This window comes from Rosa rugosa, chromosome 6 (assembly GCF_958449725.1).
Source record: "Rosa rugosa chromosome 6, drRosRugo1.1, whole genome shotgun sequence".
NCBI lineage: Eukaryota > Viridiplantae > Streptophyta > Magnoliopsida > Rosales > Rosaceae > Rosa > Rosa rugosa.
The window spans coordinates 45,108,399-45,123,728 of record NC_084825.1 but is presented as its reverse complement, the minus strand read 5'-3'; the positions used below and the strand labels follow the sequence as shown (position 1 = coordinate 45,123,728).

The 15,330-nt window shown below is 39.6% G+C and overlaps 2 protein-coding genes across 2 annotated transcripts; both read left to right on the top strand.

Annotated features, from left to right (window-relative positions):
* The first annotated feature begins 7,761 nt into the window (after window positions 1-7,761).
* LOC133714777 (histone H4) lies at window positions 7,762-8,287 on the top strand. Its single transcript, XM_062141030.1, has one exon. It carries the CDS (start codon window positions 7,901-7,903, stop codon window positions 8,210-8,212), a length of 312 nt encoding a protein of 103 aa, XP_061997014.1. The 5' UTR covers window positions 7,762-7,900; the 3' UTR covers window positions 8,213-8,287.
* Window positions 8,288-8,553: 266 nt separating this feature from the next.
* On the top strand, window positions 8,554-11,452 carry LOC133714776 (ACT domain-containing protein ACR9). The gene is made up of 6 exons (XM_062141029.1): window positions 8,554-8,807; window positions 8,891-9,112; window positions 9,204-9,309; window positions 9,897-10,248; window positions 10,542-10,826; window positions 10,910-11,452. The coding sequence occupies exons 1-6, from the start codon at window positions 8,654-8,656 to the stop codon at window positions 11,054-11,056; spliced, it is 1,266 nt and encodes a 421-aa protein (XP_061997013.1). The 5' UTR covers window positions 8,554-8,653; the 3' UTR covers window positions 11,057-11,452.
* The last annotated feature ends 3,878 nt before the right edge of the window (window positions 11,453-15,330 follow it).

Sequence of the window (15,330 nt, the reverse complement as noted above, 5' to 3'; positions counted from 1 at the left end):
AATTCAGAGGCAGCATAATAAGCACCAGAGATGACTAAAAATAATTAGCAGTGGCACCTTAGTGTCACAATATGAATATAAGTTGAACCATCATGTTGTCAGAATCACCAATGATCTCAAGATTAGTGAACATACCTTAGAAGGTGGTGTTTCGAAAGCGCCATGCACCGGCAACAACTGCAGGGCCGGCACAAGAAAGAAGCAACATCAGGAAAAAGATGAAATCCATAACAAATATTGTCCTATATACAGTGCTTGATGCAAAAGTCTTGGGAAAGAACAAAGATATAATTAGCAAGTACAGATGAAGAAAATTTACATGTGATTGCAATACATTAGATGTATACACAGTTACTCACAGACACTTTTGTCTACACTTTTGTCAGTTTTGATTAAGGAGTTGGAGTGCTTGGCTTATAGAATTGGTATTCCCAATTGAAATTAGGAGCATGGGTTTACATGTGCAATCTGAAATTATGGGTATGGGTTTACCTACTCCAATTGAGCTTAAGGGTTCTTTGAGTGAACTGTCCTTTCTCTTCCTCCTATATATATATGGGTTCTCTGTTCATTCTCGGGTATTGAAAATATTTGGGTTTTCAATCCCTTTGTTGTTTAAAAAACTATCTCTTTGGTTTTCTGTTTTTCAAAGTGTCTTGTTCCATGTTGAAAACAATTTGAAAAACAACAAACCATTCATTCATTCATGCATATTTATCTCTTGCATCCCATGAGGTCATTTGGGTATTGCTAGCTTCAAAGGTGAAATCTCCAAGACGAACTTGCTGCGTTCATAGCTTGTTTCATAGTTGAGATTTCTGAGTTGCTCACTTGTGTAAACAATTAGCAAGGAGTGATTACAAACTGTCTAGTGAGTCAGTCTAGAGAAGTTGACGCGTCCAGTGCAATCTTTGTTTTTGTAATCTTGTAAGTTGTTGTTCATTAGTGAATTGGTTTTGGTATTTCAAGAGTTAAAGGCCACGCAGATGTTTTCCCTCGATAGGGTGTTTACTGCGTTAACAAAAATCTGTGTTCTTTAATGCCTTAGTTGGTTTGCTTGATTGTTCAATATCAGCACTCAGGATTGATCACCCAATTGCAATCCCTGAGAAAGTTTTGAACGAAAAAAATTGATTGTGAGTCTATTCACCCCCCTCTACGCTCCTTCTAGGATCTACACAATCAAAAGCTAAATCGCTTGAGAATAATTATTAGGAAGGAATATAGTAGGTGGTGATACAGTCATACGACCTCTAACCCCCTCTACCAACCCTTCACGGTAAATAGACTTGATTTACAATTATCCACATAATTGATCGAGCACTAGAGAAGGCAAGCATCGAGAATACTGATGGATTAAGGAAAAGGTAAGAGTGAATCCAATGTAAAGTTTATACCTCAATTATAGTGTCCATTAGCAGACTGCTTTGGATAAGGACATCACAACAAACTTCACCCTAGTCAATCTATATCAGCTCTCCCTCACTCTGTCAGTATTGAACTTAATCTGAAAATTCCCATCCTATCCCAAGAAACAAAATCCTTTTTATCTTTAACCTGTACCAAGTCCAAAAAGGCTGATTTTCCTACTGTTAAGTAAAATGTTTGATGTAAGGGATTCCCATCTAGCATGAGCCATTCGATAAATCTACCCTACCCAGGAATATGTTACATTGTTGTGCTGAGTCTCCTCCGTCGATTTCAACCCCATCCCTTGACTCTAAGAACTTGTCAATATTATCATGTCCTTCCAGAATGAGAGTACTAATGTATCCTAACACCATCTTCTTTAGTTGGAAGAAATTTTGAGGAAGCATTCCTGAGTCTCATCTTTGACATTCTAAGTGCAAAACCCGGAACTCTGAAACACAAAACTAAAGCCCTAACCTTGTCATTTTTATTTGCACCAAATGAATAAGGAATTACACCGAATGAAAAGTTCTATTTCCAATTTACCCGAAGCTTTTATTTTCTTTTTCTTTTTCTTTTCATTTGAAATGGGTGCATAATTGGTGACAAACTTATATCTTCAACTTCAATTAATGTTACAATTAACAAGAACTCAATGAGTGAGTGTCATTGTCAAAAGATTGCTAGAAAAAAGGAAAGGAAAATAGTACCATACATACACTAATATAGTCTCCTCAACACTTGGAGCGAATTGCTAGCCCAACGAATAAGTGACATGAGTATCAGATAAATCAAAGCTACCTTAGTGACATGATAGGAAGAAACTTGCTGTATTTGCAGATTGTTCCAAGGACCATGGGTGAATGAAGGTTGTGCCTCTCTCGTGGTACATTAGAATTACGTCCGGGACCTATCTTGAAAGGTGATGCAGGAGTTTAGATTGTTTTTGAATGACACTTTTATCACGACTATGAAATCTTGTGAAAATTTCTGTCATGAATTTTCTTTTTGCTGCCTCTTTCTCTCAACGTGCATCATACCAATTTGCCGAACAATTCAGCGTACCTAGCTATGTATAGTTGTTAGCTAGGTAGTATGTACCTGATTGAAATGATATATATACCTGATCCTCAATAGTTTTTTGAAGATTGCATATCCAGATATATATCCATTGATCTGTCATCTCATACGAAACTTGTGATCTCCGCCTCACATGGTTTTGTTGTGGATCGAATTAGGTACGCCATAGCTGATTCATATGGTCATTTCTTGTTCATGCAAGATTGCTGATCCCTCCAACTCCTGGACACGCTGAAGTTCACACGGTGACAGGGGGCTAGGGTGGCTTAATTTGATCCCATGAATCAGAGATTTTACGTACGAACAAATTAACTCGATCCGTTGATCTTCTCTTTAGTATATATAGTACGACGTGGTTTAGCCAGGCTAACAAAGTCTTGAAGTTAACCAATGGTTAAAGTCTCAGAGTAGAGTAAACGAGTAGTAGAGTTGACAAAAAAGAGTAGACACGTAGTAGAGGCACTAACAGGGCCGGTCCTGAGATTCTAACGGCCTGAGGCGAAGAATTAAAATGTGGCCTCCTATTGTGTGTGTGGGTGTATATATATATATATATATATATTTTTGTGTGCCAAATAACAGTATAAAATCATGTATTTTGAATAAAAGTAAATATGAAATCAATAACAATACAAAAGTATATGAATATTTATTCCTTGCATAAAATTCTGAATTACAAAACTAGTTAAACATAATTTTTTTTTTTGATGGCTGGAACTCAGTGGGAGGCTAGGCCATCACGCCTTTAAATTTACAAAGCATCACTGAAACCTTGCTTTTCTCGCATTTTTAGCTAGAGATTGAGTTAATGCTTCTTGTCGTTCCTTTTCTTTTCTCTTCTGAGCTCCAGACTTGTGTTTTCTAATGGGAGACATCTTAACAATAAATAATCGATCTTGTTTGATGTGGGAAATTTTCTATGCATACACAATCAATATATAGGGTTTAATTTGGGTTAGTTTTCCATAAGGAGAAGGAAAAGAATAGTTATTCATGTGGAAGAAGGAAAGAAAAGTTTATAAGGAAAAGGAAAGGAAAAATAAAAAATAAAAAAGGAGGCTGGGCCACGGGTCCAAGTTTAAGGGATTGAATGAAAAAAAAAAAAAAAAAAAACTGAAAGGGAAGCTGCTCAAGAGAGAAGTGGAGCAGAAGATGACTCGAACCTTGGTGGCCAAGGTTAGAATCTGACTCTCTTCCGCTGGAGCAACACGCAACCACATGCTTATGGCAACAAACAGTAATATATATATTATCTTTAACTTATATACAGAAATTCCAAACTCCGGAGGCCCCCGGGAGCCGGTGGCCTGAGGCGGCTGCCTCAGGCGGCAGCCCTCAGGGCCGGCCCTGGGCACTAATTGGAGCTGGGGTGCTTATGTCCCTCTGTACTCGATCTGCAGCACCTCTCTAATTTGGTTTGTGGTCACCTTTGTTTTTGCAATTCAAAGGACGAAGTTAAAGCTTTTCATTGATGCTCGAATTACTATGATTTCCTCAATTGAGTCAATATCACCACATAAAGAATCAAAGAGAGAATGGTTTACCATTTGTAATCTTAGAGTTTCAAGATGCTACGTTGGTGCCAAACTATACAAATTCTCTTGTATGTTCAAAACACTTTTTTTTTTGGATTAAATTCAGTTTACCCCCTGAGGTTTGGGGGTATTTTCATGTTAGTCACTGTCCTCTCAATTTAATCAGTTTACCCCTCGAACTCTTCAATTTTCATCAACCGTGTCCAATGTCTCATTTTCTGTCCAATTTGGACGTTAAATCTGACAAAGAAGCCCACTTTAGGGGCTAAAATTGTCATTTCATGCCAAAAAAAAAACACCAATTTGACCCCCTCTCTCTCCGCCCTTCTTCTTCTTCTTCTTCTTCTTCCCCATTCCCCAGATGGAAAGGATGGTGGTGGTCGAGTTTGGGCCGCTGTTGAGACTGAACCACTCAATCCCGATCGGGTCCGATCGGATCTCAGGTTGAGTGGGTTGGATGGCCGGGTAGGCAATGGTGCTTGGCAAGGGATGGCAGGGGACAAGCGGTCTGGAGGGATGAGGTGGAGGATTTGCGTTGTTGAGGCCATGGCGTCGTTCTGTGGTTCTGGTGGTCCGGTGTCTTCACCGGTGCTTGGGTTTCTGGGGGCCAGATTGGTCAACGATCTGATCGTTATGGTGGCTGGGCTCTGGACGGAGATCGGGTCACGACGGAGGCGCGGTGATGGTGGCGTTGTGGTGGTAGCAGTGTTGGTATGGCTGTGGTGTAGCTGGATTTGGCTGGAACCCTGCATATTCCTTGCTGGGCCGGGTGCTTCTTAGGCCTGGGCTTGGGCTATGGTTTTAAATTTATTTAATGTTCTATTTATATTTTATTGTTGTTTGGATCCGGCCCACTGTTTGGGTCTGGCCCAAGCTGTTTTATTTTTTACAATTCTTATTTTGTTAAGTTGTCTAGGTTGGATGCGCTTTATGCGACCAATAAAATCCTACATATATTGTGTAGGCCTAATCGGGCTATGTGTCTGGGTATGCACTATACGTGCCTTGTCTGCTCTAGGTCAGCGGCGACTTATTTGCTTCGTCAAATGGACGCTACCGCCTAGTGGCAGGGTGAGACTAAGTGTCGTCAGATTTACTTTTCGGCGGCAACATAGGAGGAAAGCTATGCTAAAGCTGGTAATTATACTATGTTGTACTCGGGGTACATATCGAGTTATCTTTTTGCTCTGTCACTGCTATGTTAAAGCAAATAGAGTCGCTATTTGTGCACTCTTTGCTAGTTGGTGTTTATTAGAATACAAGTCTTCTGTAGAGATTTCAGATATTATTTCAGAAAATATTCTAGCTGCTTATTGTAATCAGGGGTTTAGGCTAAATGTCCCCCCTTTGTATTCGACAGTTTCATTAATCGAGGCTTGAGGGCAGCCGCACCAGCCATTTATTCAAAAAAAAAAAAAAAAGATACATTGTTGATTGGAAAAATAGTTAAAGAAAAATGTTTAATACTAAATCTTAACGTTTTAAATCGATCTTTTTTTCTTGGGTTTTTGTCAATTTACCCCATTTTTAGAGATTTTTTTCCCACTTACCCCATTAATTTTTTTTAATTCTCTCTTACCCAAAACACTCTAATGAGATCTTCCCTAATACCCCATTAAAATGTTTTTTTTGTTTTTTAATACCATTTTACCCTTACCCCTTTGAAACTTAGAGAGAGAGAAAAAAAATGGAAGAGAGAGAAACCATAGGAGACTTCGCCGGAGCCCGGTCACCCGCCGCCGGAATCCGGCCAACTTTCGCCGGATTTCGGTCACCGATCGCCGGATTCCGATCACCGGCCGCCGGCTGCCGCCCACCGGAATTTGCTGAAAATCTCATCGGAAAGGTTTTTTTTGTCCCCAATAGACATCTATTGCCCCGATAGTCTATTGCCCCCCAATAGATGACTATCAGTCATGTATTGTCCCCCAATAGACGCTTATTGCTCCCAATAGACGTCTATTGGGGGGCAATAGAGGTTTATGAAACCTAGGTTTATGAAACCTCGCCGGAAGTCTCAAAAGAGGTTGTTGTAGATCTCATATGGGGTCGGAGAGGTTTATTGCCCCCTGAATAATCTGTATTGCCCCCCAATAAACGCCTATTGCCCCCCAATAGATGTCTATTGCCCCCTAATACTCATTTATTTCTTAAAATTAGACAAATAAAACTTTGATTAAAGAAAAAAAACGAGGAGATTACATCAATTCAAAATATTTATTACCCCCCAATAGACGTCTATTGCTCCCCAATAGACATCTTTGTTTTCTTTCAAGAGCAAAAAACTCGATGCCATTTATATTAATTCTCAAAAACATCAAACTTCTAACCTCAGAAAAACCCAAGGCTCCCTGAGCTGAGTCGCAATGGAAGAAAAAAAAAATCCAACAATGAGAAAAAGGGCAACATGCCCTGTGTCATAAAAAGCTCGATGCCATTTATATTATACTGTCTTCCACCCACAGCCCCCACCTGCATATGTTTGTGAGATACTTCTAGTGGAGAAGTCGCAGTACTCGATTTATCTTCTTCCGTTCATCTCCGATCTTTTCCGATCAACCAAAAATGAACGATTCAACAATACACATACAAAAACATAGCGAAAGAAAGATAAAAACAGGTGAGAGAGATATAGCTATCGGAGTCGCAGTCCGTGCTGCACGTCGAAGTCCAAAACCGGAATCGGAATTTGGAGGAGCCGGAATTGGATTTTGGACGGGAGAGAGAGCGGCCCGGCTCCGGTGGCGAAGTCTCCTCCCTCTATGGTAATCTGATGACGTCCAAGTCGGTGCTGCAATTGCGATGATTGTAGGCTTCTCCGACGAGCCTCGACTTTCATTGCGGCCTCAGGGTTGCCGGAGAGGAAGGACTGTTTGAATTTCTTGATGGCAATGGTCGAAGAGTTGGTGTGACCGAAAATCATCGTCGCCGACCACCGGGAGATACTTGCAGCCCCTCTGGCCTTGGAACTCGTCGTCTCCGTCGGCTTCGACGTCGCCGACCACCGGGTGATACTTTCTGCAGTTCTTGGTTGTTCAGATCTAATGGAAATCGAAGAATTGAGATTTGGATCGGTGTCGAAGATCAGGGGGTGAAATGAGGAGAGATTGAGGTATGAGGGAATTAACAATGGCGGAGAGAGAGAGAGAGAGAGAGAGAGAGAGCAGATCGGGGGAGGATGAGAGAGAGAGGATAGAGAGATCGATGGCATGGATGTAATTTATTAATTAAGTCGAGGGCAAAGTTGTCATTTTATTTTAAATTGGGTGTTGTTGGGATAAGTGAGATAATTTTGACTTATTTTAGTGTTTTGGGTCAATGATCCTTTTCTTTCATTGAAATGATAATAATATTCGCTAAATTATTTGTGTAAACACCCAAATCTTGGGATGAAATCAGCTGTCCCCAATACACTATCTCTATGCTGTCCCCATGCATTCATTGGTCCACAAAGATTAAAAAAATATTTTCTTAATCTTTTTTTTTATTTTTTATTTTTTGTGGACCAATGAATGCATGGGAACAGAATAAGGATAGTTTAATTGGGGACAGCTGATTTTATCCCCCAAATCTTTTCATAAGTAAAAATTTGTCCACTCCAAATTTCAAAATTCCCCCACACTCCAAATTTTCAAATCCCACCACTGAACAAAAGTACGATCCGCGTCACGAACATCTCCCACCGTCCATCTCACTCTAAATCAACGCCTCAAACTCAGCCAAACCCAAACCACACGGATCCACCTGCTCTCCCCTCCCGCCCATCTCAAAACACCCGCCAATTCAAACCTATAAATCCAACCCCTCACCATCTCTCATCAGCCATCACTTCACAACCTTCTCAAATCTCAACTTCTCATCAATCACTCGCCAAAATGTCGGGTCGGGGCAAGGGCGGCAAGGGCCTGGGCAAAGGCGGAGCAAAACGACACCGTAAGGTCCTCCGCGACAACATCCAAGGCATCACCAAGCCCGCCATCCGCCGCCTCGCCCGCAGAGGCGGCGTCAAGCGCATCAGCGGCCTCATCTACGAGGAGACACGCGGCGTCCTCAAGATCTTCCTCGAGAACGTCATCCGCGACGCCGTCACCTACACCGAGCACGCCCGCCGCAAGACCGTCACCGCCATGGACGTCGTCTACGCCCTCAAGCGCCAGGGCCGAACCCTCTACGGCTTCGGGGGTTAATCTTGTAAATTCACCAAAATCGAATCTTGGAATCTTTTTGTAATATTCACCTATATCCAATGAAGTTGTCACTTTCCTTCAAATTTTTTTGTCCCCTGTGGTTGCTCTCACGTCCATTTCAATCGCGTTTTGTTTTTTTTTCTTTCTTTTTTTGTTTTTTGTTTTTTGTTTTTTTTCTAATTAAAATAATTTATACAATGGAAGATTTTTTTTTTGAGAAATAATAAAAAAAAACCTGTGGGGCCCTGCAGCTCCTGAGGACCGCTGAATGATCTGACGTGGCAAATAATCATCACGGGTCGCTGTCATTAGACAAAAGCTTAAAGGCGGCCGCAGAGGCTTCGTTATTCTCTCTCTAAATGCCACAGTCGGTTTTGCTTTATCGCTCTCGTGAGAGAGCCAACCGATTCCCAGTGGCAATTTCGTAATTATTTGTAAACCATGGGCATTTCGTGCGACGACGTCGTTATAGTCCAGCAGGGGAAGAATCCCGGCGAGCCGACCGTCGTGACGGTCAATTGTCCCGACAAGCCCGGCCTCGGCTGCGACCTCTGCAGAACCGTGCTTCAATTCGGGCTTTGCATTACCAAAGGAGGTAGTATAAATCTATCCAAAATTGTAGCTTCTTTCGTGTTATGAGATCGTGTGGTTTTTTGATTTGGGATTTGGGGAGTGTAGATTTCACGACGGACGGGAAGTGGTGCTACATAGTGCTGTGGGTGGTGGCGAATCAGAGCTCAATGAAGGTGGATTGGGAGAGGTTGAAGGAGCGGCTGCTCTCTGCTTGCCCGTCTTCGTGTTTCTATAAGGTTTACCTCAATATTCAGTCCAGTGCTCCCTCGCCGTCGCCGGTTTACCTTTTGAAGTTTTGGTGCTTTAACCAGAGAGGCTCACTGCATGGTGAGAATAGTTGTCGGTTTTGTTTTCTTGGGGTTTTGTTTGATTGGTTTTTGAGTAATGAAGAAAGGTGGTGTTGATTTTTTTTGTGTAGATGTTACTAAGGTGCTGTGTGAGCTTGAGATGCTGATTCAGAGAGTGAAAGTGATGCCAACTCCGGATGGGAGGGTTTTGGACCTGTTCTTCATCACGGATTGCTTGTAAGTGTTTGTGTGCAAGGATTGATCCTTCAGAAATTTGCGTGTTGGTGTTATCGGCTATTATCATTTTGTTGTTCTCCTTGTATGAATTTGCATAATCAGGAACTCTTGGCCATTAGTACAAATATAATTTGTGGTTGAGTAGTTTTCGGGATTGTTAGTAAGTCGTAATACATTGAATTTAGGTGCTAGGTTGTGGTATTCTTGTCTGATGTGACCTTTTGGAGTTAGTTACGTATTTCCATTAGCATGATAGAATGAATTAGGTCGGCAAATAAGCCGAAGAGTTGTCTAATCATGTTTTAATTTTGATTTGGCCCTAGTCGCTTTCTTGGAAATGCCTGATTATGCATGTTGCCTAGTGTATAGTTATCTGGATTGACATTTGTTTTGTGCACATGTTAAATTTTGGGACAAATTATGTCAACTAGAATTGTATTCTCAGTAAGGATTTATTGCCCCGACTGAAACTGATAAAAGACTAGTTTTTGAAATTACGCAATCATGATGCGATGAAATAGTATTCTTCCTAACTATTAGTTATACATCAGAACAGTGTTTAACACCCTAGTAACGTATAATTTCAGAGATTTGCTACACACGAAAAAGAGGAGAGATGACATATGTGAGCATCTGATGGCTGCCCTAGGAGAGTACTGTATCACCTGTGAGGTTCAGTTGGCAGGGCCTGAATATGAAAGTTTGCAGGGAAATTATTCTCTTCCATCAGCAATTGCCGAAGAATTATTTGGCTATCAGCTAACAGATGACAAAGCTTGTCCGAAAGCTCTCAGCCCAAGTTTGGCAACAGTGAAAAACACAAGTATTACGTTGGATAATACACTGAGCCCTGTTCATACGTTGCTGCAAATACAATGTGTGGATCAAAAGGGCCTCTTTTATGACGTACTAAGGACTTCCAAGGATTGCAAAATTCAGGTACTTGTTTTGTAAGCCTGTTCTCTGATAATTTTTTTGCCTCAATATACCGGGAAAGATTCCAGACTGACTACTTTAGAGTTAACTATGCTATCATTGCTATGTACCATTTTTCCCAAAATGAGGTCCTTCCACTAGTCAGAATCTGATAAAAGAGTATCTTCAGTTTTCCTCTTCAGCACTCAGTACTAAACCTATTTACTGTTGCTTTTATGTTCTGTTACTAGGCTAAACTTTTAATCATATTTGAAATTAGAAATCTACTGATGTGAGTCTCTGCTGTTTTCATATAGATTGCCTATGGTAGATTCTCTTCTACTGTCAAAGGCATCCGAAATTTGGAACTGTTTATTCAGCACACAGATGGGAAAAAGATTGTAGATCCTGAAAGACAGGTTGCATTGTGTTCTCGGTTGAAGGAGGAGATGCTTCACCCGCTGAGAGTGATCATTGCCAACAAGGGTCCAGATACTGAACTCCTAGTCGCTAATCCAGTTGAGTTATCTGGAAAAGGACGGCCCCTCGTCTTTTATGATGTTACTCTTGCACTGAAAAAGTTGGGAATATCTATTTTCTTGGTAAGAATTTGTACTGGCATTAATTTTTATTTATTTTTCTCTTGAGTATCGAGATTCTCATAGTTTTCGTTGTTGATGTGTAGGCTGAAATTGTAAGGCATGAGACTGAAGATTGCCAGTGGGAAGTCTATAGATTTCTTTTGGATGATAGTCGAGAATTTCCTTTGGGGAGCAGAGAAGCTAGAAATAAGATTGTACAAAGAGTTAGAAGAACATTGATGGGATGGTGAGCTGTTACTTCTGCTACTCTTTTGATGATTTGCAGTTTTGCCATCCTGTAAGTTTGGCTTACAGCAATTCTCTATCAAAATAATTATAGTTATCAGCACTAATGGCATGTAGAGTGTACTGGCTAATTAAGCAGGAGGAAGTCCATGGTTTTGTGCTGAGACACATCTGTGGGACTACAGAACTATGTTTATCTTACGCCGCGAGGCTTGTCGCTTGAATATGCAGAGTTTTGTGTGTTTGGAACATATGTATGTTTTATTTTCATCTTCTTATCCAATGGGCATGTATGATGTTTTCTGCAAGAATTGACATCCTGGATTTGTAACTTATGTTTTCTTGTAAGTTTGGAACACCTGTATGTTGTATTTTCATCCTCAAAAGCTTACACTTCAGTATCCGGATGTGGTTGGTAAGGAATTAATTTACAACGTTGGTTATAAACTTCAAACTTCGATTCACTTCCAACTGAAAGATAGTCACATTTCTTACATCGATGGCCAGGCACGCTGATGTTAGTTGAAGAGAGATATCGCGTGGTCTGCCTATTCCACATAGTGATGATGGTCATATTCAGAAAAGACGGTTACCAGAAAATGAGACCGCCTTGTGCGCATATAAATGTCTAGATGCCGGTTCTGATGGCAAAACCCAAACCAAGAACATTCGTAGGTGTACTTGAATGTTTGTGTCTAAACTGTCTTCTTGAATGAAGCATCATTGTTTAATGGCATGCATGAAGATAGTTCTTTACTTGGTTGTGCATTAGCTGAAGTTCCTATGCAAAAATATGTCTTCACTTCTTTCATAAGTAAACCTACATTGATGTGATCTTTTGAACAGGTTTAAGGAAGATTATACTAAATGAAAAATTCCTGGCGTTCCCACAACTATATTTTCTGAAACCACGTTCATTTCGTCGGAAAAGTAGTTTCCAAAACTATATTTTCTGTAACCACCTAAAGTTGTTGCAACAGTTGTATTCTCTGAAACCATTTCTAGTTGTAGCGACTAAATATCCTCGTCAAAGTTATTCCCTCTATTTTCTGAAACCACTGTTTGCAACAAACTGATCGTCCGCAAATGCGTCAAAAGTTGTGAAATTAAGATCTCTAATTAGAAAAAGTCTATCAAGGATGTCAATTAATCCCATTATATATCCTATTCATTATTTTTTAACCCAAGTCTATATCCATATACTAACCCAACCCTAACAAACCTCAGCTGCTTATAAAGTCCCCGCCTTCGATCTGAGAGTACATATATAATTCCTCCGACGTAGTCCTCTGTCATGGAGACAGATACAAGTGATACTGATGATTACTGTGATGTGATTATTTACAATAATCGACATTCATCTTTCTGTGTAAACAAATACATCGCAGCACTACATCTCTCTGATGCATTCACGTTCGGCATCGTGAGTGCGCTGTAATTCGATGTTCTTCACCCTAGAATCCAATCCGCTTTCAAATTTTCGATGGAACTTATGTCGCCGTCTAGTACTTTCAGCATGTCGAATCAGCGAATCTAAGGTTTTGTACACATGACACTGACCGCTAGCATTTATACATGCAGGACAGTGTCACTCGGTCTTTCCCTAATATCTTTCGCAATCTGACGGTCAAAATCGTCAAAGGATTTCTTCACCCAACCTTTTGTTTCATCGTTATAATCTGAGTCCTCATCACTAGATTCATTATCAACCTCAGACGAGGTATTGGCACCTTTCTTACTAACAGCTGCTCCATCCGAAATCAGCTGGCCTAGTGTACCGTTGGGCAGAGATACACGAGGAGATTATTAGTCATAGAAGAAAACTTACTCTGTCATCTAAACAATACAGGTAAGGAGGTAAGAGCAATTTTGAACGCGGCAATTTGGAACTTGATCGATGGAGAAGCAGAAGGGATGGGTTCTGGGGCTCTCAAAAGGAATGGTAGAGGTCCGGCTAAAGGTGACAAAGGGCATGGCTTGAATTCGGAAATTTATCGATAGAGGTATATTTATTACCGGCGATTACTCATATTTGAAAATTGTTTGTGTTTATATGGAAGTTGGTGTTCTCAAAAAATATTTTCTCTTTTCTTTATTTTGGTTTCTTGATTTTATTTTGTTTTGTTCATGAACTATGTTTGGATGTTGATTAGAGACTATGCTTTTTAGTTTATGTTAATAGACAACCTTCCTTTAAAAGTTCTACAGGTATGCTTGCTCTTCAAGAGTTTCATTTTTATTTTTTTTATTTATTAGGATAGAACAGTACTCTTGAAGAGTGTTTTTGCATAATAATCTTTGATGTAAACAATAATATGTACCATTTTTCCCAAAATGATGTCCTTGCACTACTCAGAATCTGATAAAAAAGTATCTTCAGTTTTCCTCTTCAGCACTCAGTACTAAATCTATTTACTGTTGCTTTTATGTTCTGTTACTAAGCTAAACTTTTAATCATATTTGAAATTAGAAATCTACTGATGTGAGTCTGCTGTTTTCATATAGATTGCCTATGGTAGATTCTCTTCTACTGTCAAAGGCATCCGAAATTTGGAACTGTTTATTCAGCACACAGATGGGAAAAAGATTGTAGATCCTGAAAGACAGGTTGCATTGTGTTCTCGGTTGAAGGAGGAGATGCTTCACCCGCTGAGAGTGATCATTGCCAACAAGGGTCCAGATACTGAACTCCTAGTCGCTAATCCAGTTGAGTTATCTGGAAAAGGACGGCCCCTCGTCTTTTATATATGATGTTACTCTTGCACTGAAAAAGTTGGGAATATCTATTTTCTTGGTAAGAATTTGTACTGGTATTAATTTTTATTTATTTTTTTCATGAGTATTGAGATTCTCATAGTTTTCGTTGTTGACGTGTAGGCTGAAATCGTAAGGCATGAGACTGAAGATTGCCAATGGGAAGTCTATAGATTTCTTTTGGATGATAGTCGAGAATTTCCTTTGGGGAGCAGAGAAGCTAGAAATAAGATTGTACAAAGAGTTAGAAGAACATTGATGGGATGGTGAACTGTTCCATCTGCTACTCTTTCAATGATTTGCTGTTTTGCCATCCATTAAGTTTGGCTTACAGCAATTCTCTATCATTATAGTTATCAGCACTAATGGCATGTAGAGTCTACTGGCTAATTAAGCAGGAGGAAGTCCATGGTTTTGTGCTAAGACACTTCTGTGGGACTGCAGAACTATATTTATCTTTCGCCGCCAGGCTTATCGCTTGAATATGCAACTTTTGTTTTCTGTTTGGAACATATATATATGTATGTTTTATTTTCATCTTCTTATCCAATGGACATAATAGTATGATGTCTTCTGCAAGAATTGACATCCTGGATTTGTAACTTCTGTTTTCTAGTAAGTTTAGAACATGTGTATGTTGTATTTTCATCTTCAAGCGCTTATACTTCAGTATCCGGATGTGGTTAGTAGGAAATGAATTTACAACGTTGGTTATAAACTTCGATTCACTTCCAACTGAAAGATAGTCGCATTTCTTACATCGATGGCCAGGCATGCTGATGTTGGTTGAAGAGAGATATCGCGTGATCAGCCTATTCCAAATAGTGATGGTCATATTCAGAAAAGACGGTTATCAGAAAATGAGACCGACTTGTGCACATATAAATGTTTAGATGCCTGTTCTAATGGCAACGTTGATCATTTAGTTTTGCCAAACCCAAACCAAAAACATTCGTAGGTGTAGTTGAATGTTTGTGTCTAAATTGTCTTTGAATGAAGCATCATTGTTTAATGGCATGCATGAAGATAGGTCTTTACTTGGTTGTACATTAGCTGAAGTTTCTATGCAAAAATATGTGTTCATTTCTTTCATAAGTAGACCTACATTGATGTGGTCTTTTGAAGATGTTTAAGCAAGGTTATACTAAGGGGGATGTATTGTATTTGGATTTGTGCAGATTTTTTTTAAATGACAGATTTTTTAAAAAGTCCACAGACTCTTTAAAAAGTTGATAGATTGTTATTGATTTCTTAAAACCATTGATTTTAGCAACAAACTTTTATTGATTCATGAAAATCTATATACTTATGAATGACTTCTATAGATATATATATTTTTTTTTTAAGAGGGAACTTTGATAGACTTTTTCAAATCTTTGGTCTGGAGGCTGGAAAATTATTGGAGTTTGATATGTATAGTTAACACTACAAAGTCCATGATTATCCATGATTTTCTAATTCCATAAGTATGAATGATATTTTGAATACCTCTGTACTTTTATTCATTTTTAAAAGTTTTAATTGA

What these genes read in the sequence shown, in the direction of transcription:
- LOC133714777 (XM_062141030.1), top strand. Translation starts at nt 7,901, where the DNA reads ATGTCGGGTCGGGGCAAGGGCGGCAAGGGCCTGGGCAAAGGCGGAGCA.
- LOC133714776 (XM_062141029.1), top strand. Translation starts at nt 8,654, where the DNA reads ATGGGCATTTCGTGCGACGACGTCGTTATAGTCCAGCAGGGGAAGAAT. An exon ending in CCAGAGAGGCTCACTGCATG is followed by an intron (nt 9,113 to 9,203) that starts GTGAGAATAGTT and finishes TTTTTTGTGTAG; the next exon opens with ATGTTACTAAGGTGCTGTGT. An exon ending in CCAAGGATTGCAAAATTCAG is followed by an intron (nt 10,249 to 10,541) that starts GTACTTGTTTTG and finishes GTTTTCATATAG; the next exon opens with ATTGCCTATGGTAGATTCTC.